General features: G+C 35.3%; 1 protein-coding gene across 1 annotated transcript in view; it reads left to right on the forward strand.

The window, feature by feature from the left end:
• The window catches only part of HFM1 (helicase for meiosis 1), a gene marked incomplete at its 5' end in the record, with an annotated part of 82,544 nt that extends 60,185 nt beyond the window's left edge, over positions 1-22,359 (forward strand). The window contains 9 exons of the mRNA XM_084873378.1: positions 4,021-4,101; positions 4,517-4,632; positions 6,647-6,726; positions 7,652-7,755; positions 17,711-17,821; positions 19,585-19,675; positions 21,134-21,245; positions 21,401-21,555; positions 22,225-22,359. Coding sequence (XP_084729504.1) covers positions 4,021-4,101; positions 4,517-4,632; positions 6,647-6,726; positions 7,652-7,755; positions 17,711-17,821; positions 19,585-19,675; positions 21,134-21,245; positions 21,401-21,555; positions 22,225-22,294 — 920 coding nt within the window. The 3' untranslated portion in view covers positions 22,295-22,359. The remainder of the gene's footprint in view (positions 1-4,020; positions 4,102-4,516; positions 4,633-6,646; positions 6,727-7,651; positions 7,756-17,710; positions 17,822-19,584; positions 19,676-21,133; positions 21,246-21,400; positions 21,556-22,224) is intronic.
• Between the last annotated feature and the right edge of the window lie 791 nt (positions 22,360-23,150).

A 23,150-nucleotide genomic window follows, 5' to 3' on the forward strand; every position in this document is an offset into this window, starting at 1 on the left:
ATAAAAATTAAAGTTGTATTAGTCTTTTTATTAGGAACACTGGATGTTGGAAGACAACAGACTTAAAATGCAGGAGAAAATGATTTTGAGCTCTGTGTCCTATATCCAGCCAAACTTTTAATTAAGTTTGAAAGAAAAATAAAGATACTTTTTAATATATTCAAGGATTCAGGAAGTTTAACTGTCACATATCCTTTCTAGGGCAGTTTGGGGATGAGCACAAGAAAACAAAGCAGTTAACCAAGAAAGGAAAAGTCAAAGAATCTAGGAATAGTAGAGTCAGTCCAGGAGTTTAATGAAAGGATGTTTCAGGATGACAACTGTAGGACAGGCCTAGATTGCATTAGGAGGAAGGCGGAGGCCTCTAGAAAGGAAGTATCTATGAAGGGAGAATAAATGGTGAAGTGTTTCCATGTATTTGTCTTTATCTTTGAAATATTAAATGAACTTAAACTTAAGGTAGATATTGCTGGACTAAAAGGAAGGCAATAAAACTTAAGGGACAGCAATTCTCCATAAAATATATTTTACCTTCTATATATATCTCAAATCAGTTCATTCTCTTTGTATTTCTCCCACCACCTAGACTGAGTCACTTTCTTTTTTCTTTTTTTTTTAATTTTTTTTGCTTAAATAACTGCAGTAACTTAACTAGTTTTATTTATCTATTTATTATATTTTTAATTACAGTTTACATTCAGTAATATTCTGTAATAGTTTCAGATGTACAGTATAGTGGTAGATAATTATATTTTAATTACCCACCTGACTATATACATAGTTATTACAATATTACTTGCTATATTTCCTATTCTGTAATTAACATCTCTGTGACTATTTTGTGACTACCAATTTGTACTTCTTAGTTCCTTCACCTTTTTCACCCAACCCCAAATCCTCCTCCCCTCTGTCAACCATCCAGCCACTTCTCTATATCTATGAGTCTGTTTCAATTTTGTTTGTTTTTTAGATTCCACATGTAAGTTAACTAGTTTTCTTGCATCCACTCTGTCCTCTCTCAAATCCATTCTCCTTATTGTACTCCATAGATATTTTTTTTTCTAAATGCAAATTCAAACATGTCCCTTCTTTGGTTAAAACACTTCAGTGGCTCCCCATAGCTTTTAGAATAGAAGATTCAAAACATTAACAGGTTCCATACTGTCAGGTGGTCAGTCAGTCCCTAAGTAGCTGTGTGGTGACAGCTGTTATGTAGACTTGCCTCACCTCCATAGAATTGGCTATTTAAGGACACAAGAGACCCAAATAGATTTAGACAGTTTAATATTTAGCCAGTAAAACAAGATCAGCAAGGTATCAACTGCTTTCTGGGAGGGGGCATGTGATGAGAATGGTAGGCTGCTTTGTTTTTAAAGAGTCAACCCTAGGTTGCAGCTAAGTGGTTTTATAGCCTGCAGCTGTCCCTGAAAGGGGTGAGGTGAAAAGTTCTTATGCCTTACTGCAGTGTTTCCCAAACTTCTCTCATGATGAGAATCACCTGGTGGAGTTGTTACGTATACAATTTTACCTATATGTTCCCAAAAATTCTAGTTTAGCACTTCTTAGCTGGGATTCAGGAATCTGTATTTTAACAACTCCACCAGGTGATTCTCATCATGAGAGAAGTTTGGGAAACACTGCCTTACTGGAATCAGAAGGTAGATGAAAACTGCAAGAGAGCCTCCTTCAAGCTAAGGAGGCAGATAAAAAATGACTTTTAACTTCTCATGAATGCCTATCTTGACATGGCCCACATAGAATCAGAGGGCGTTCTGTACATAGGTGAGCCTTGCCTGTATGGCCCATGTGCGTTGCCAGGTGCCATGGTGGAGCTGTTGCCCTACAAATACAGGTTGACCTTTCTACTACAGTTTCATCTCTTACACTCTCTCTCTCTCACCTGAGCTCAGCCACATTGACCTTTCAGTTTCTCAGTGCTTTCTCTTGTCATAGAGCTTTTGCACCTGTTATTCTGTCTGAAACACACTTTCTCCCATCTTTTGCCTTGTTAACTCCCACTTTTACTCCTCAGCCCAGTTGTCACTTCCTTAAGGAACTGACCAGGACAGATCCCCTGTTAACAAATAGCATTGTACCACTCTCCTTTATAGCATTCAGAACAATTTTAATTTTATAATTACTATATAAGCTTTAATTATGTAATAGTAGTGATAACATATACACTAATATATTTATCCCTTGATTTGTAAAGTGCTTTCACATATTTGATTTTATCTTGTCATCTCTGTGAGGTAAACAGAACAGGTATTATTTTTAATCTCTATTTTTTACAGATAATAGCCCATATTAGAACTCATGTTCTCTTACTCTAGTTTTTTATGTAAATATAAGTCAGCACTGTGTTTTTTTTTATGTAAATATAAGTCAGCATATAGTAAGCAGAGAGGGACAAAGAAAATGCCAAAGGTGCTCAAAGGGAAATGAAATCAGATGGGCTGATTAGGATAGAGCTCCATGATTAGTTGTGGTTTGAGCTGGCCCTGTGAGAGAGAAGATCAAGAAAACTTTGCAAGCCATAGCCTTCCTTGTAGAGTACAATTTCAAAACCTTTAAACCAAAGATTGCTGGAAGCACATCTGTATTTGAGGGAATTTGGTGTTGAAGAGCATAGCAGTGGCAGAACTGAGTCATCTCGGGGAGTTGAGGAGTTTAGGATTTCCACTTGTGCTGGGTGATTCTTAGAAGGGTTTAGAGAAAGCAGGGGTCAGTTCTGTATTAGGTGCTTTCAGAAAGTGGAGTGTTGGATATCTGGGTATTTTTTATCTTGGAGATTGAGGGATTAAAGAAACAGTAGTCATTTGTGTCAACCAGAAGAGGGGGGTGTTTAGTTATTTTTCGGGTTCTTGAGGGTCCTTACTAGTATCCCAGTTTTAGAAATAACGGCACGGTGGTCTCTCTGTCTTCTACAGTCAGGGTGGCCTCATCTGAGTGTTGTTTATGTTCTTCCAAAGTTGTTTATGCTCAATTGGGAACAGTATTGTTCAGCTATTAGCTTCCAGTTGCCAGGGATGTTTTATTACTTAATTGGTACCCAATACATTGATCTGCTTAGTCCTCACCTTGAGGACTATGGTAGTGAGCAGGTTATTCATTTACTCTAGGGCGCTATATGTACACAGTATTATCATTGAAAAAGGCTGATGTAGCAAAGACACTAAAAATGAAGAGTAAAAGGTGAAAAAAGGTTGTAAAGGTTTCAAAGCTCTTTACTATCTACATTTTTAGTTTACTTAAAATCTATTCTCTAGCAAAAGTAAACTGATTTTGTTTCTACCATTTGTAGTTTGCTGCCTTTGGATAACATGTCCTTCCCCTGGGACATCTCCCTTTGTTCCCCTTCTCAGTCCAGGTCCTTTCTGTCCTTCAAGGACCAGTTCAAATATTTCTCCCTTCCTCCTTGTTACTAGTGAGAACTGAGATCAAGAAAAAACTATTTAAGTATAATAAGTGGATAAATTACATATTCAGATATATTAATTCTAGTTTGGGGGATCAGGTTGGAAGCAATCTCTCCTTTCTATGAATTTATATAAAATTTCTCATACCCCTAAAGCACTTATTTTAACATCTATTAAATATGTGTGGTGTCCTATCTCCTAGCAGCTATGAGTGATGGCATCAAAATGCCATGAGGTTTGTTTCTTTCCTAGTTCTTTAGGCTTACATACAAAGCAGCACAAGTTTCAAAACTCCACCCTTATTCATTATCTCATTCAGGACAAGAAGTGCCGATTTACTCTATTTCAGGGAAATTAACAAAGGCTTAAAGATGCTCAGTGCTGCTTGTGAAAAGCTGTGTTGCCATAATAGTGGGACAGGACTATTATCAGAACTGTCTTTGTAAAAATTACATATTAAATGGGTTAATATTGGAGGAAATGTAAAAAATCATAGTCTTTTTATATTGTTTGAAAGGAGAGGCCTATTATAACTTAATTATATTAAATTCATTATAATAGATGTAGTAAAAATGGATTTGTTTATCCTATATTAATTTAGGAATGACTACCTGCAAAAAACCTGGGAACCGAGAATGTAATCATCACTGTAAAAACAAACAGACTTGTGGACATGACTGCTGTGAGTTCCATAACACAAGTTTATTTCAGGTTTTAAAAATTGAAAGGTTTTTGATAAATAGTAATAACATTCTAATTATTTGTGATATTTCAATTATGCATTTTGTAACAAATAATTTTCTTTCTCTTGTGGGCAACATGAAAAAAGTAAATATTAGATTAGATTAGAAATTTTAAAGAAATTTTGTTTTCTACGAACAATACCTAAAGTTTAATCTAAAGAATCTATAATTTCTTTTTTTTTTTTTTTTAGTATGAATGCTCTTTATTTTTTTTATTTTATTGTTTAAAGTATTACAAATAGTAGTACATATGTCTCCTTTTTTCCCCCATTGATCTTTCCCTGGCCTCCACTACCCCCTGGCACATGCCCTCACCGCCCCCACCCCCACCCTTATATATATTTCTTTTCATAGGTAAAACTGGAGTTGCACAGAAGTCAGAAATGAAAGAGTCAGCAATTTCTTCATATTTATCTGATTTAAGAAACAGAAATGCTTTTTCATCTCTTCCTCCAGTTAAACGTCTTAAGGTTAGTTTTAATAGCATTTATCCCTTGTTCTATAATTAAATATATATGAATATTCCTTTACTGAGTATCAATTAAGTAGGTAGCCACAGTGTACTTGAGGGTTTGACTAGGAAAATTACCATTATTCATAACACTGTTTTTAAAGGAAAAGTGATTGTAGTTCTTAATAATCAATCTGTAAGTACACATTTGGGACATATTTACAGACTCTTCCCTCATTAGTTTTTTTGTTTGTTTGTTTGTTTTGTTTTGTTTTCAGAAAGGAGGAATTTGTAGCTTGGCTTGGTTCAATAATTAAAACTAGATATTCTTGCCCTTTCCTGCCTGGTCTGTGCTGTACTGGGCTGGGAAGGCTGCGCTGATTTTGATTCATGCACCTAGATGAGTACTGAGCAAGAGCCTCCCTTCCAAATAATGGAGAAATGGGAGTTCCTACTGCTGGATAGGCTAGTCACTAGCGGACTTATTCTAAGCCTAAGGCATCATAGCCAGGGCAAAATAATGGGTCAGGCAGCAAAATAACCAAGTCAAGAAAATAACAGATTGGCTATTTCTTTCCTAGGGCTTGTATAAGAATGAAGATCCTAAATCATGAGACTAAATCAAGAGGAATATTGGGAAACAGGGAGAGGCATGCAGTTTGAAATTACTACCATCTGAGAGAATTTTTTAGCTGCTCAAGTTTTTCTTTCTTTTCTTTCATATTTATTCCATATTCTTTTTTTTCCTTTCCATAGTCATTGAGCACCAAAAATATGCCAAGCACTATGATAGGTGCTAAAATACAGTGGTGAATAAGACAGTTTTAGCTCTAGTTCTCAGTTGAGTGAAAGAGATAGCTAAGTAAATGGGCTTTTCCAGTATAGTATGATAGGTGATTCTGTGGCAGAAGTGTAAGATAACTTGCACTTAGATAAAAAGTATATTTACTTTATATGTGATAGGTCAAGAAAATATTCTTAATAAACGTGAGTGAGACCTAAAGGATATATTGGCATAAGGCAAGTATGAAGAGGTGGGCACCAGGGTGTTGGTAGAGAGGGATAAAAAAGTATTCTAGACATAGAGAATACTCGGTCTTTCAGAGTTGAGAAAGAGCTAGAGATCTCTTCAGTTAGAAAATTGAAGTAATACAATGTCTGGACTTCAGTTATAAGTGATGGGGGAGTGGAGAGAGATGAAACTGGAAAAGTAAGTAGAAGCTAGATCATAAACATCTGTTTTGCTATTTTAAGGACTTGGACTTTATCCTGAAAGTATTGGGAAGTCATTGAAGGACTTTAATCAGTGACATGATCAGAATTGCAATTGATAAAGTTTATTATGTATGCGATGTAGAGAATGGATTAGTGAATGATACAAAAGGAACATAAGGATTCATTAGTTGGGTTTTACAATAATGCAACAAGATGGCAGCCTAATCTAGTGTAGTGGCAAGTAGCAATGGAGAGAAATATAAAATATTTTCATAGATAGAATCAACTAGCTTGGTACTTAAGTGGTTATGAGGGAGCCCAACTTTCTGGCTTAAGCATCTGAAAAAAATGTAGGGCCTCATTGGGGTAGGAACTCTAAAGGAAAAGCAAGCTTGGAGGTGTAGAGACACTGTAAGTTCAATTTGGGAAATAGTGAATTCAGAGGCCTGCAATATGTCTAACTAAAGTTTTTTTTACAGATAGCCGGTCAAAACTATTTGAAAATTAGGAGAAAAAGCTAAGCTAGAAATATAGATTTGAGAGTCATTCACATGTAGATAATCACTGAATCTATGGGAGTAGATGAAATTTTTAAGAATTTGTGGAGTGAGAAGAATTCCTAGTAAAGGACCTTGAAGAATATCTACATTTAAGAAGGGGCTAAGGTGGAAATATGATTTTGAGAACTAACCTGAGTTTCATAATTCATTGATTTTTGGTCTATATTTACCAGCAGGAATTTTACTATTTGGCTCATTTGTTAAAGATGTTGATGTGAAATTGGTAGTCAAACCTTTTCTTTTTTTTTTCATTAATAGATGCAAATGAATAAATTTCAAAGTGTGGACCTTAAGGAGTTTGGTTTTACTCCAAAAGCTTCTCTTCCTAGTGTATCAAGGTATAAATATATTTGTAAAATATTCATAATAAACTCTATTTCTCCAAGTAGTCATTTACTCAGAGAAAGATAGTCACTACTACTTTCAAATCATGGTAATAATTTGGTTACATAAGGTAATGACATTATAAGAGTTACATTATCTTTCAGACCCTACACTACTTAGAACTCTACAGTTAAAGAATACTTTGACATTCATTGAATAATGTCTTCCCTGGGAAACTATCCATCTTATATGTCATTCTATCAGACTCTGTTTGCCCTCTAAATTTAACAGGAGACAAGAGTATAGTTTAAAAAGAGAATTCATGTTTGTGTACAAAGTCTAATCTTTTCTATTTAGTAGTCCACTGTATATTAATAATACCTCATATTTACAAAATACTTTATAATTAAAATATTTTACTTTTATATATTATGTCTTTTGCCCTTAACATGAGATATTTTATTCCATTTTATAGATGAAATAACTGATGCTCGTATTCCTAGTTAATAAGTCAGCATTCTTTACCTGTGTTTTGATGTCTACATAGCATAGTATATGTCATTTCCCATTCAGATAAGGGAATTTTATAGGTAGGGATGATATTTAATATACTTAACTCATGTAGAACAGGTACCAACACTACTTCAAAAGATCCTAGCTTTTTTTCCTAACAGAAAATAGCATTAGCAACAGATTTTTAAGGCTATACATAGGTAGCAGATAATCTACATATTTGGGGCATATAAAGATGTCTACCTCTTGATTCCATTAAAACCTGTTTTTGCTTTTTACTATCCAGGCTGGTACAGTTTATCATAGAAATGTTGAGTGAATGAACTATCCCTTTTTATTTATTTATATGAATAAGTATTTCTTCAGAGTCAGATTAATTTCATTATTTTTTAAAGAATTTTTACAGTTTTATTTATCTTTATAAAGGTCAGAATATTTAAATACACCTGAATTATCTATGCTGGAGCAGAGGGATCAGCATGAAATCTGTTCAAATGTTCAACAAGAACCATCTGATTATCAAGACAAAGGTAAATTACCATTGATATTGATTTGAGAGAGAATATGATTTATCATTATTTTGGATTAACAAATAATGTTATTGAAAAATCAACATCTGAAATCATTATTATAAATTTGGCAACATTTTTCTCTTGGGTTATTGAACCAATTTTAAATTCTTTGGGTCTGTTATTTGAGATGGTCTTACTATATCTGTCTTAGGATTAAGAAAAAGATCTTCCCTATATAGTGTTGACTATTTTTATTTAAAGATAATATGAGGAAAAATGGGTCTCTGAATACATAAAGCAGGGGTCTTCAAACTATGGCCCGCAGGCCACATGCGGCCCGCAGAGGAGTCTGATCCGGCCCGCCAGGTTTTTTGGGCAGTGAGCGCAGCCGAGGTGTTACAGTAGGAATTAGTAGTTCATATAGTCCGGCCCTCCAGCTCTCTGAGGGACCGTGATCTGGCCCCCACTTTAAAAAGTTTGAGGACCCCTGACATAAAGTATTAAAATGCTGAACTATTTTTTTATATATCTTTAGAATTATTTAAAATAATTTTGTGTTTATAAAACTAGTCCAATTTTATAAAATGACTGTGTGACCTTGGGAAAATTATTTAATTTCTTTGGGTCTTGGCTTTAAAATTAAGAGATTAAATTGGGTGACCTTTAATATTTCTAAAACCTGTGGTTCTTAAATTTTCTGTGATATATGTATATATATAAAAAGCCTAAGTGATGAGTCAACCAGGAGCTATGACACGAACTGACCACCAGGGGGATGACACTCAATGCAGGAGCTGCTGAGCTGCGGTGACTTGGCAGCTGCAATTTTTAGGTGACACACCCAGAACCAGAGAGGAGGGAGCTCAATTCCGGTGTGCATCACTCGAAAACCGCCCTCTTGCAACCTGGGACCCCCTTGGGGGATATTGCAGAGCCAGTTTCAGCCTGATCCCTGCAGGCCAGGCCAAGGGACCCCACAGGTGCACAAACTCATGCACTGGGCCTCTAGTAAGAATATAATCTAATTTGTAGGATATAGTTGGTATGTAATCTAGGTTTGTTTTTTATCAGTGTTTGTCATTAAATTAATGAAATAATGCATATACATTTTTCAATATTGTGACTAGTTCATCATTAGTCTGTATCCTGCTATTGAGACCATTATTTCTCTGGGTCATGTTTAATAACCAGTCTGTTGAAACATGTGAGAAATAATCCTGGCCATAGAGTTGTTTTTCAGTAGCTGTATGTAGAAATGATAAGTGTAGGGTTTTCTGAAAATAATTTCATATCTATTGCCACACTTTTCTTTAAGCTATCATTATGCTTCTTATAGCCCTAATTTATGATCTTAAGTAAGTAGGGGCTGAAGTTCCCATCACTTCTTAAGACAGTATGATAACCATTAGGCCCAATATAAGGTTAAGAAGAATCCCCTGACCTCACCTAGAGCATTTTCCCAATTTGTTCAAAGCCTGAACATCATTTCAACATGCTTAGAAGGCATAAGATTTTCAACCCTCTTATTTTTTATCTGCCTTCAACATATAGCCCTCTAATTTACTCCGTGTACTGCATAGCAGAGTTTATCCTTCCCTGTACTTACTTTTATGTTGTTTTTACTACTTTTATTTCTTTTCTACCCACTATTCCAAATCCAATTTATATATGATATTAAAGTCTCATCATGATACTTTAACTTCCAATGATAACTGTGTTGCTTAATGCTCTCCCCCCCCCCCCCCGCTTTTTTTTTTAATTTAAAAAATAAACTTTAAAAACAAGAGAGACAAAAAACATCAGTGGTTGCCTGGGAATAGGGGGAAAGGTATGTCGGAATATTTGGGGTAATAGAACTGACTGCTTGCTTACACAATCAACAGATTGAACATAAAGGATGCTTTTACTGGATGTAAATGACATAATTAAAAAAAGATTAAAAGGATAAGAAATTTACCCAATGTGAAAAAATGTGGAGCTTACAGTTTTCTCTTGTGGATAGTAAAAAGTTACCACGGGTGTAAAGAAAGAAACAGTAAATGAGATATCTTCAATATACAAAAGGTTCTAAAATGTTTAAAAATAATATGCTTATTCAGAGGTAATATTTCTTTTTAGATTTATGATTTGACTTGAAATTTTTCTCTGGGTATAAAAATGCTAGAAATGCTTATTTTTAAATTTTACAATTTAAGGTGTCACAGGTAATAAGGAAGGCATCAGAATAATAGAGGGTTCTAAAATTAGATCTATATATACAACTTTAAATTAAAAAAAAAACTTTCTTTACAGTTCAAAATGCAGTATTTAGACAGTCAAATTTTATTGAAATGCAAAAATGTAAACATAACATACTACATCCAATGAAACAAAATGTAACATAAATTGCATTGAGCTAAAACTGAATTTAGTTGTTTTTACATAACTGGTATTTAGAAGCTCTTCGAATTCCATCCCTAAATGAAAGTTAAGCAGAATTGTCTTTGGCTGTACAGACAGCTCTCTTCGCTTCCTCCAACCTCGTTGTGGGCCTGACAACTTTCCTTCTGGGCATTGTGGTGTAGGTGCATCAGGCCCTGCATCCCAGGGGGGAGCACAGTATCTCTGAAACCTCTGAAAGGTGCAGAGAATGAGGATGGGCTAATCCAGGATCCTTTTCACGAGGTGGATTTGAAAAGCTTTTCATTTTGGGTTTAGGATTCTGCTTCATCACCACTTTCATCATCATTGTTATTCCCCTCCTCCTCCTCTTCTCTCTTCTACTTAAGTATTTTTAGATATGTACTAGCTGGTATCTTCTTTGGTAATATGTCTGCAAGAAACTGGAAAGTTTCTGATTCTTCTGCAGTATTTGATAAAACATTCTAAGTGCTTTCTTTTCTTTTCCACTGCCAGGTCTGTAGGAATAGGTGGCTAGATATTGAACAAAGAGTTTCATAGCCTTAGCCCTGAGCAAGAGCACTTCCTGGTTGATTCTGGACACCTCGGGCAGGGCGAACTCTTCATGATGACCCAGATGCAGGACAAGGGGCAGTGACAGGAGGCATTGCTCCTGGCACTTTTCTCTGCCCATGACCACATCCACCATCTATCTGCCCCTCCCCCGCAGCGACTACCCCTCTTTTGAAAGAAAGATTTATATAATATATTCTATCTCTGCCATTTAGTTGTGTAGCCTTTTATAGTATACTTACACATTTTTCTTGATACCCTCATCTGGTTGTATTTTAGCATTAAATGAGATAATGTATGTAAAACTCTTATAGTATTTGGTACTATTATTATTAATAATTGTATAATTATACTTTTCACACATTAGCCTTTAGTGACAAAACATACTATAAATCTATTCAAATACTGCTCTTAAGAATGTTTTTAGAAAAACATAGCAAGTTTTACTATCTATATTTCATTTTCAAAAAGGGAAAAAGAAAAATGCTAGAAATTTTATGAGAAAGCATGTTGAATCATACAATTTTAATTCTTCATTTTACCGTGGTGGAAGCTAAGACTTTGAGAGTTTAAATGACTTGTCCAAAGTCACATCTAATTAGGAGAATCCAAGATGGCTGCTCGGGTAGGCAACTAGCCGCAGCCGCACACAACAATTTCAATAAAATACAACTAAAATATAAAATGGACATTACCCAGAACTACAGGAAAGTCGACTGACTGGAAATCCTACAACAAGAAGCAAGGAGAAAACCAGAAGGAAGCGCGGAGGAGCTGTAAAAGCCTAAGGTACGGAGACACGCGGCGCGCGGAGAGGACGGAGCCGGAGAGGAGGGGGAGGCTGAGTGCCTGGCTGGCGTTCCCAAGCGGGAAGCAGAGAAAAGCTCCGATTGTGCTGGGCCCAGCTCCAACTGCTCTGAACCCCAATTCTAGGCCAGACCCTGGGGACCCAGGCTCACCCATAGGGAGCTGGGCTGTAAGGCGGAACTCCAGGGAACGGCGAGAGGAGGTCCCGGAGGCGCGCACAGTGCTTGCAGAGAAGGGCCGGCCGGCTGTGCCGCGGGATTGCCCTGACGGGAAGGAGACAGGGGCTCCAGACAGCTCTGAACGCCACCTCCAACTCCACTTCCAACTGAACTGAACCCCAATACCGGACTCATTGGGGGATAGCATAGACAGTTTGGCAGCAGGCGAAAATCGAGGGCACCTTTCTCTCAGAGGCGCTTGCAACAAGTACTGAAGGACCCTGAGTCTCAGGAGTCGCATAGGGCGGGGCTGACGGAAGCCAAGGCTGTAGGCTCCACCCTGAAACCCCGCCCCATCAGGAAAGCTGCCTGTGAAAATGCCTAAACCAAATAGATCACAAACAAAAGAAATGGAGGACAAAAAGCGACTGGATATAGAGTTCAAAACCACACTTATAAGGTTTTTCAAGAGTCTCCTAGAAAAGGCCGATAAAATAAATGAGACCTATGAGGATATGAAAAGGGATCAACAAGAAATAAAGAATACATTGTCTGAAATAAAAAATATTATACAGAGTCCTAAAAACAGAATAGAAGATCGCAAGAATCAAGTCAAAGATTTGGAACATAAAGAGCCAGAAGACACTCCTCTGCAGAAGCTAGAAGGCAAGAGAATCCAGAAAATTGAAGATGATGTAAGAAACCTCTGGGACAACTTCAAACGATCCAACATCAGAATTATGGGGGTCCTAGAAGATGAAAGAGAGCAAGATATCGAAAACATACTGAAAGAAATAGTGACAGAAAACTTCCCCCACCTGGTGAAAGAAGTGGACTTACAAGTCCAGGAAGCACACAGAACTCCAAATAAAAGGAATCCAAAGAGGACCACACCAAGACAAATCATAATTAAGATTCCAAGAGCAAAAGACAAAGAGAGAATATTAAAAGCAGCAAGAGCTAAGCAGGTAGTTACCTATAAAGGAACACCTATACGATTGTCAGCTGATTTCTCAACAGAAACCATGCATGTCAGACGGGAATGGCAAGAAATATTCAAGGTGATGAATAGTAAGAACCTACAGCCAAAGATAATCTATCCAGCAAAGCTATCACTCAGATTCGAAGGTCAGATAAAGAGCTTCACTAATAAAAAAAAGCTAAAGGAGTTCATCACCACCAAACCAGAATTATATGAATTGCTGAAGGGGGTTCTTTCAGAAGAGAAAGTAAATAAAGATAAAAATTATGAACAACAAATACGTAACTATCAACAAGTGAATCTAAAAACCAAGGAAACTAAAAAAAAATCTGAGGAACAATATTAACTGTTGAATATAATAGAATCAGAGGTATGGAAGGGGAGTGAACTGATGATTCTTGGGGAAAAGGGGAGAGGGAGATGTGGGAAGAGACTGAACATAAATTGTGCACCTATGGATGAGGACAATGGGGTTGGGGAAAGGACAGAGGGTGGGGTGAGAAGGGGGGGAAAGGAACATTTGTAATAATATGAACAATAAAAATTTATTAAAAAAAATAAAAAATAAAAAAAAACACAAAACAAAACAAAAAAAAACCAAAAAAATCACATCTAATTAATAGCAGAACCAGAAATAGAATCCATATATTTTGATTCCCAGTCCAATGCCATTTCTATAAATTGAAGTTGACTTTTAGTTATCAGTGAAGAATTAAAAATTGAGATAATAATATGTGAGCTCTTTCAACTTTCCACCCCACAACTCTATATTTCTTTTTCTCTGACCCATCATTAACTTTCTATTTGTCTTAAAAGAATGATCTTTTCTTCTATTCAAGGTTTAACTCTCCACTGGCAATCTTAATCTTTCCAAACCTATCTTACTTGGGACTTAGAGACCATTTATCCTCCTCCTTTTCCCCACATTTTTACAAGCTCACTTCCATATTGTCTCTTTCTCTTTAGCACATAAATATGCTCAAGTCTCTTTCTTCTTCAGCTCCGTGTCCCATCCAACTAGCTATGGCCTTTTTGGTTGTATGTGACTTCTAGAAATTATATTTTAAAAAAAGGAAACTAATTATCTCATGTAAGCTAAGTCCAGACAGGCATCTGGCTTTAATCTTGCTAGATCCAGGCATTCAAACGATCCCATCGTGCCTCTGGTTTTCACTCATTTATTTAGATATCCTGATTACTAATTGGCTTTATTTTTTAAATGGGATTTCTCACATGGTAATATGCCCCCAAATCACAATTTCTCAGTTTAACAACTTCAGCAGAAAAAAATACAGTGTTCCCTATTAGCTTTGGCAGACCAGAGTTCATCCTAACTGGCCTCATTTGAGTATTGTGTTCATTCTTTAAGCCAGGAGTGGGAAACCTTTTTATTTGCCAAGGGCCATTGGGATATCTAAACATAATTTCCTGGCCATACAAAATTATCAACTTAAAAATTAGCCTACTATATTTGGTCAAACGTTTAATTAACTCACCCCTAATCCCTTGGCAGGGCCAAACCAAATCATTTCTTGGGCCTTATATGGTCCTCGGGCTGGATGTTCCCCACTCTTGCTTTAAACATTCCCTGCACCCTGGAGACTGGGTCATGTGTTCCACCCCCGTGGCCCTGGGGAAGCCAGGGTGCAATGATTGACATCCTCATCAGCATCACATGGAATGTTGGAGGCAGTTTCCTCAAAGGACAAGAAAGATACTCCTACTAAAAGAAAGAAAAGCATGCTAGGCAGACAAAAAACAGAATCACTAGTCTTTATACTCTCTATCTCTTTCTTTCCCATTGAAACAAAAATTCTTGAAAGAGCAATTTATACTCACTGTGCTCACTTCCTTACCTCCTTATCACTCTTCATCCACTAAAATCTAAGTTATCCATCACTCTTTTGAAACGCTTTTTCTCAGATCATTTAAGTGACCTCCTACGTGAATTCAATGAACTCCTTTCAACTTTCCTTTTCTTTGAGCTTTGTAGTGTTTGACACTGGTCTTGTCCTTCCTTTTGGAAGTCTCTCCTTTGGTTTCGGTTATACCTCTCAAAATTGGGTCTCCTTTTACTTCTGCAACTGCTTGGGCTTTTCTTTCTGATGATGTTGCAAAAGGGTTCTTTTTGTTTGTTTGTTCTCACTTTATAAACCTTTCTTAGGCAATGTCACCTAAGTCCATGTCTTCAATTACTAACTATAATTGGATGATTTCTAAATCTATACTCCCATCTAGATCTTTCTGTCTAGTTCCTGACCCATCTATGCATTGCCTTTCTAGACATATCCACCTAAAAGTTAACATGTCAGCATCTGAACTCTTTCTTTCTATTTTCTCTATACCTCACTCTGCTTCTTTTCATTTTTCCTTAGCTGAATGAAAGAACTCTATTTTCCAAGCTGTTAAAAGGCAGGAAAAAAAAACAAAAAAAAACAGCCTAGATATCTTACCTCACATGTAATCAATCACTAAGTCCTATGTATCTTACCACCTAAACATCTTTATATCTATTTTTTCCACTCTGTTTCTTCTGCTGATACTCTAGCTCACATGTGTCAAACACAAGGCCCGCGGGCCAAATCCAGCCCGCCAGGCCTTGCAATGTGGCCCGCACCACGCTGTCATCACTGCACTCCGCTGTCAGTTTATGACATTGTCAGTTTATGACTGTTCAGTAAACCATTCGGCCCGCGATTTAGGCTGGATTTTAGATTTTGGCCCCTTCTCTGATTGAGTTCGACACCCCTACTCTAGCTAAAATATTCATTGTTTCTCACTTATTGCAGTGGCTTTCTTAACTTTTTTCTTGGCTTCCAATTTCATCCTCTAATTCATAACTATTTCAAGTGATCTAATAGGCATACCTGATCATATAAGCCTCTTGCTAAAATATTTTTAATATTCACTGCCTATTAGGAAAATAAAGTGAATTGCTTAACATCAAACAAGCTTTAACACAATCTCACACTTAACTGTCTGCAATCTCAGTGGGCCCTGCCTTCTCCTTCTATTTTGTGTTCCATAAAATATGAAAACATATAGTTTTCCAAGCATTCTCTTGTCTCTCATACTACTATGCTTTTCACATGTTGTTCTCCCTTCATGGAAAATCTTGACTTTCTTTCTTGCCCTAATCCATAATCATAAAATTCTATCAAGTTCAAATTCCAATGCTACCTTCTTACTATGTACTATCTGAAAGGTGTTTACTCTGACTGCCGTTGTAGGTTTAGGTTCTATTCTCTAGGCACTTAGTACCTACTTCTATTTTTAGGACATACTATATTGTGAATGTATACCAATGTGCAGAATAATGGGAACTATAGTTGTAGGTGAAGTTTAAGGACAAAGTAGAAAATTGTAAACTGTAGCTGTAGGTGCAGTTGAAGGGCAAAATAGGATTTGCAAAGGTAAAGAAGAAGATAGAGAATCTTTAAATGAAGGAAGCTTAGCAGTGATTGGAGCAAGCTTGTACTGGCTAGTGAGAGATTATTATTAAAATTTTGGAAATCTTTCAACTATTGTTAAAAGTTTAATTGTATATAAACTTTCAATTAAATGCAATATTAAAAACAAAGGCTATAAATACTCAAAACTAGTCACATCATATTCTACTACATTTTATTATCTGTGATCTTGAGATTCTTTGCTTCTATATTTGTATATATAGTGAAAATATTATACAATAGGGTGCTGTTAGCCTTTTTTTTCTTTTCCAACTTTGCATTCAATGATGTTATGTTAATAACTTAAAATCAACCATAGTGGAAGTATTTATACCATGGAAATCAGCAAACACTACAAATCAAGGCTTGGTTTATTGTTTTGTTTGTTGTTTAGACTTAAGAAAATGATGAAGAGAATGTTAATAGTACAAATTAAATTTAGAAGTGTATTGTATCTGTAGTCATTGAATTGTGAATAGCACAAAAAAACTGAGGGAGTATTCATCTAGCATTTGAAAAATATAATCAATTTCAGCAAAGAAGTTGCTTGAGTCAGTGGATGAAGAGGTAAAGTCCCAACATATGTCTTTGTTATTTAACTTTTATCCTATTTGTTAATGTCAACAAAAATATCAAACAACATTCATGTGAGAACTACATTCACTTGTCAGTTGCAACCACAGGTGAAAGAGTTTGGCAAAACTCAATGAAAACATTCAGTGAGAATCAATTAGATATATGGAACTTATAATAAAGCATGCTGTATATTTTATTATTTGAAAATTGTGTCCTGCACATCCTTTGCTTATAATACATATAATACATAAAACAAACATATATGTTTGTACTAGTATATTCATACTTTTTGGAGAAGCAGTCATTAAACAATTATTAACACACTGGCATGGAAAATTGCATAAGAGAAAACAGTTAGTCCTCGTAACAATCTTGTCTTGTAGATATTGTATTATTATCATTCCACAGAGGAGAAAACCAGGCTTAGAGGGTTTAAATTTCTTGTCTAAGATCATACAACTAGTAAATGAGGAAGGTGGAATTTTCACTCAGATAGTCTGGCTCTAAGCTCAGCCTTCAAACAATGTATAACACTAACGATTTTTTTAGCAGGAGAAAAATTAGGACATATTTTGAACAAATATACTTCATAAAAATACTCAAAATCAACTTGTAGGGAGAAGAGGAAGACCATTTTCCAATAATAACCCTAGCTTGGAGTGGGTTATTCTCATATAAGAATTAAGATAGAAAATTTTTTCAATCTACAAGAGTCCATTAAAAATTAAAGTTAGTTCAACTATCAGTGTGCATAATTGAGTGAATAGAATTGGTTAAATACAGTATTCAATAATGCTTGACCCAATACTTTTGAAAACTACTATTCAAGGCCTCTGTTTCATACTTGATATGTTTGATAGATCAGTAGATAATATAGTTTAAAAAGTACCTACACTCTTATACATACACATGGCAGATTTTTTCTAGCTGGATCTATTCTACAACTTCAAATGAGAAAGCCCCTCAAGCAGTGCTGTTTAACAGAAATCTTATTGCATCTAAAAACCAGAATTTGATACATGTGGATAAAAACAACTCTCCATTTTCAGAAGTTTTTAATGTGAACTTCGAATTGGAAAATGAAGTTTGGGATGATTTTGATGATGAAAACTTCATAGAAGTTACTAGCTTTTCAGCTGATAAGAACACAAAAACATCAGGTAAAATTGTATGTTAGTATGAAATAATTTCTTGAGAAATTCTTTGAATGTTTTTCAGTTCAGCTTCTGGGACTAATTTTTTTGTCTTTTTTTAAATTTGCTTGCTTAATTAGCTTTGGTTTGTTAAGATTATAATTTTTAGCAGAACTGAAAATTTGACCCTTCCACAGATAACATTTCCTCCTCCCAAGGACAGGGTCGAGGTCATTCCATAAGGATAGCATGCAAATGAGCTTTTTCTGTTCTGTTGTTCCCCTCTTTAGTTAAAGACCCAATTCAAATTCAGATTGCTTATTCAATTTTTTCTCATATCCAGCTCTCCATTCTAAGATCACACATGGTCTGCTAATATTTGGTTCAAAAATATTTTCTTTCTAAAAGTATTCATCTGCTAGCAAAGAAAATAAAAGATAACTTTTAGCCAAAACCAGTTTGGCTCAGTGGATAGAGCTGCAGACTGAAAGGTCCCAGGTTTGATTCCGGTCAAGGGCATGTACCTTGGTTGGGAACACCTCCCCAATAGGGGGTGTGCAAGAGGCAGCTGATCGATGATTCTCTCTCATCGATGTTTCTAACTCTCTATCCCTCTCTCTTCCTCTCTGTAAAAAAAATCAATAAAATATATATTTTTTAAAAAGATAACTTTTATTTCTAGGAGAACTATTAACTTTATCAGGTATAAATAAATATGAAAGTATTTGTTTCTCTTGCTTTGAATATTGTATTTAAATCTATTCAATCCAAAAGTAATGGGATTTGGTTCATTGAGTTACTGGCACATTTACTCTTTCTCACTAAAACAGTGAAGTGAAAATCTTGGTAAGTGTATGACGCGACAGTGAGATGGAAATGGTCTCTCCTATGATGGCTGCAATGAGGGAAATCATTTCCTCAGGATTAGAGTTGACTCTTAATGTATCCACCCCAGTCCTATTTTTAAAAGGGCTTTCTTAAGGAAGCAAATAGAAGTTGAAATATTGTTTCAGGGTTCTAAGAATTACCTAAAGAGCTAATACTGCTTTCAAAAGGAATAGGATTTGATCACATTCACAACATAGACCAGAAAAATCTCCAACATGGGGTCAGTAGACACAATTTCCTATATTACAAGACAGCTATTGGTCCCTACCTCAAAATTAAAAGTCACTGAGTACTGCAAGTAAGAAGCAATTTATACTGATCATTCAAGGCAGCCTAATCCTATGAGGACATAGCTTTGACACTGGGAAAATGAATTACAATATGTTTTCTGTGCATAGAAACATTTTAATTAACTTAATTACATGTAGACCATTGAAAATATTGAATGAACTTCAATTTTATCATTCACATGAATTAAAAATCTATAATAATAAAAGCATAATATGCGAATTAGACCAGACAGCCAGCCAACCTTCCAGACGTCCTTTTGGACGAAACTTCCCAGATGAAGCTGCGAGGGTCGAGGCAAGCCACTGCGGCTGCCAGGGCCAAGTCCCTTGCACAAATTTTGTGCATCAGCCCTCTAGTAAGTAAATAATAGTGATTTAGAGACTTTTTAATATAGTCACTAACAAGCTACCCTACATATTTTTGGTTTTACTCTCTCAGCTTTGTTCACTTATTTCGCTATGCAAATGGAATTTTATTACTGAGAAGAATTATGCATTCCTTCCTTAGCCAGGTTATATCTGTTGCAAAAAGTGAGCCCTTGTAGATCTTGTGAAAAGCTCCATTCAGCTGTTTCCGGGCATTTTATTTCAAAATGTTATCTCTTTATATAGGATTTGGAAACACTTTGAGTTCAACTACCAGGGAAAGTGAACTATGCCTCCAAGAGTCAGAGAGCAAATTCCATAGAGAAATGTCAAACAGGCAAGTTTTAGAACTTGGGTTTGGAATACAAGTTTGTATAACATTTACAATTTTATATTCTCCTGACATGTAATTGGAGATGGGCATCAAGTCTTAAGATGTCAGAGAAGCTGTAAAGTATTAGTCAAACTAAATCCTCTTAATCTCAGAGCTGTGTTTTTCAAAGTGCTGTTGTCAAACCACTTGCATCAGAATCACGTAGGGGGTGATGTTTAAAATGCACACTCCTGGGCCCCACACTCAACTTGCTGAGTCATGGTCTCTGGGACTGGAGCCCAGGAATCTTCATTTTTCACAGGACTTGAATGCTGAATAGGAGTTCAATAAGGCATTGCAAGTAGAACAAGCAAGTGCAAGGGGTAAAGTTTTAAAAGGCATCCTATGCTCAAGGGTCAATAAAGTGTAGTCTGTGTGGCCACAGCATTAAGGCTGAGATTGCTGAGGTCTGATTGTGAAGAACCTTAAATGCCATATTAGGCACCTGTCCTGTATCTGGTAGGTTACAGACTCAACCTGTCTTCATGACTTGGTGACTCAAAGCCAACTGTGGAGTATCCCATCTAAAAACAGAAACCACTACTCAGCTCTTCCTATTGCTATGCAGGAAATGAGTGTCTAGTGTTGTCAAATATTCTAATTTAAAAAATAAAATGCTTGGCATCTAAAATGTTATGTGACATCTCCTGACTTGTAATTTTGACAAGTAATTTTAAAAAATGTGATAATCTCTAGCACTTTCCTCCAAAAGTAATAATTCTAATGTCTGTAGTTTGGATGTAGCCTAGGGGCTTCTAGTTTTTTACCTCCATAGTAGGCAGTAAGGTATCATCTAAGATTATTAAGCACTGGATAAACAGTTTGATCACAAAAAAATCATTCTAGGGATTTGTAGAATGATAGGTATTTACTTATTGTCTGTTCCTCTACTAAACTGTAACTCCCTGAGGATTTCTTTATCACTTTATTCTCAGATCCTAGTACAATATCTGACATATGGAAGCAAATAACAAGTGTTTTTTAATGAATGGATTTAATGCAGAAGATTAAAGGTGAATTCTAGTATAAAGTTATACACAGGAAGGTAACTAGAAATGCCTGTCCACACTGAGACCAGTATAAGGAAAGAAGATTAAAAGGGAAATCTAGAAAAGATTTACAGACTGCTAGATCAAAACAATAAAGCATGAGGCTGTTTTTTTTTTTTTAAAGAAAACAGTTGAGTGGTTATTTCTATCACTCTTTAAAATAGTATTCTTACCTAATTTGGGATATATATGTGTGTTGTTTTTTTCCAATGGAAAGGAGGTACACCGAGTCTCCATGAGTCTAATAGGGCATCAATCTTAATGGTGACAAATATGGTAAACTTCAATAATATTCCCCAAAGAATCACTGATCTAAATTAGAATGGTTTATCTTATTTGACATATTTTACAGATAATTAACTTTGATTTTTAGTTTTGTTTCATCACATGAGAAGCCAGATATTTATTTATTAAATTCTGCTACATCCATGTTTGGTGCATCCTCCATGACAACATTTCCTCATCAAGATGAAAATACAAATATTGTAAGAAGCATTTTTTATTTTTCCTTTATTTTATTTTATTTTATTTTTATTTGGGGCAAATACTTTTTTAAAGTATTACATTGTTTTTCTTTTAAACTCTATTTGAATAGTTAAACTTTCAATGATGGCTGTTTTATTTAAAACTCAAAATATAGGTCCATTTACAAAAAGGAAAACAACAAAGTCTGTCACCAGTGATCGAAAGGCTATGCTTTCCTCACTCTGAAAAAAGATCAAATTCATCAAATTTTGCCAAGAAAGTGGATTTCTTTGTTAGGAACAATGAACCTAAAAACAAAATGGATTTCAGGTAAGAGCCCTTTAAAGACATATCAAAATACCAATAAAACTTTTTACGAGAAACTCAGCATTCTTTTCCTTGGTTATTTTATTTACTTAAAGACATTGAAATTTTAGATCTTTGGTGAGCTAATCACCTCATGGGGATGTAAAGTACAGCATAGGGAATATAGTCAATAATATTGTAGTAATTTAAATAAATAAATAAATAAATAAATAAATAAATAAATAAATAAATAAGAAACCCAAATGAGATCAACTAATATTTCAAAAGTTCAAGTTATATTTTAGCCAACCAGTTCTTTCATAATTCTACATATTCAATAGGGAAAAGTTACATTAAGTCTAATGAATGACCCACTACTGCTTATTTTTATGAGTAACTGTAGCAGTTTCCCCTACCTCTTGAATAGTCAAATTCTAAGATATATTGATTAAATGACATTATTTTCTAATATGTTTAAATATATATCTAAGAAACTTAGCTGACAGTGTATGAAGTTTAATTTTCCACCACAAGATTTCCCACAAGGTTATGCATATTGAAGTTCACTGGATATATTAAGTTCAGCATTCTTCAAGTTTATCCATTTTGTATTTATTACATTATTTATTATATATTTTTAAATAAATTGTGTTACAATAATAGTTACATTTACATTTGCTTTTTTCCCCCCAGTAGGTACCATCCTGATGATGAAGCTGACGAAATGAAGTCTTTTCTGGGAATATTTGATGATATTTTCTAAAAACAAGAAAGTGCTCTTAATATTAGTAAGACAAATTACAAAGACACCTAATTATAAAGCGTGCTTTTTTATTTGTAAAAGTAGATAATAATTGTTCTGGTTTACTTCTCTTGTATTTGATCAGTTTTGTTGAAATTTCACAACAAAATAACTGGACTTATTTATTTTTCTATTATATTGTAACTTTAGGAAAAGTACTTTTACAGTGGCTTTGTTTCAGCAAGCTAATAATTAAATTTTACTTAGAAATAATTATATTATTAGATATTTTGAATTATAACAAGAACCAGTTTAAATTATATTTTTTAAGAAGAAAGGTATTCTGTTAAAGCAAAATAATGCTAGTTAGTGAATATTATAAATTATTCACCAATGTTGTTTTGTCTTACTAAAGATTTTAAAGAATAGTAGCTATCTGAACCTGTTGTTATTTAACTTCAAGCAATAAATGAAACATTAGTCAACATAGATTATTGTCTCCTTTTAGCTTTTCATTTAGTGAACTCATAAAACTTTATATTGGCTTTTACTATAACAAAAGGTATTTCACATTATTTTCCAATGAATTATATCTCAATTTTATGTATTGACTAGAGGCCCAGTGCACGAATTTGTGCATGGGTGTGGTCCAGATGGCCTGACAAGATGGGGGCCAATCAGGGCCAGGCTGGTGAGGGGGCACTGCGGGAGGTTGGCCGGCCGGCTCTGCCCATGATGTAGGGGCAATCTGGGGTGGGGCCGGCTGAGGGCAGGGGCCAGGGGAGGTTGGGAGGTACAATTGGGCCAGTTGGCCGCCAAAGTGCTCGTCATAGCGAACAGTCGTTCCAGTCATCCCATTGTTCAATCACTTGGTTTT

The sequence above is a fragment of the Pipistrellus hanaki genome (assembly GCF_964339955.1).
Source record: "Pipistrellus hanaki genome assembly, chromosome: 2".
NCBI classification, from domain to species: Eukaryota; Metazoa; Chordata; class Mammalia; order Chiroptera; family Vespertilionidae; genus Pipistrellus; species Pipistrellus hanaki.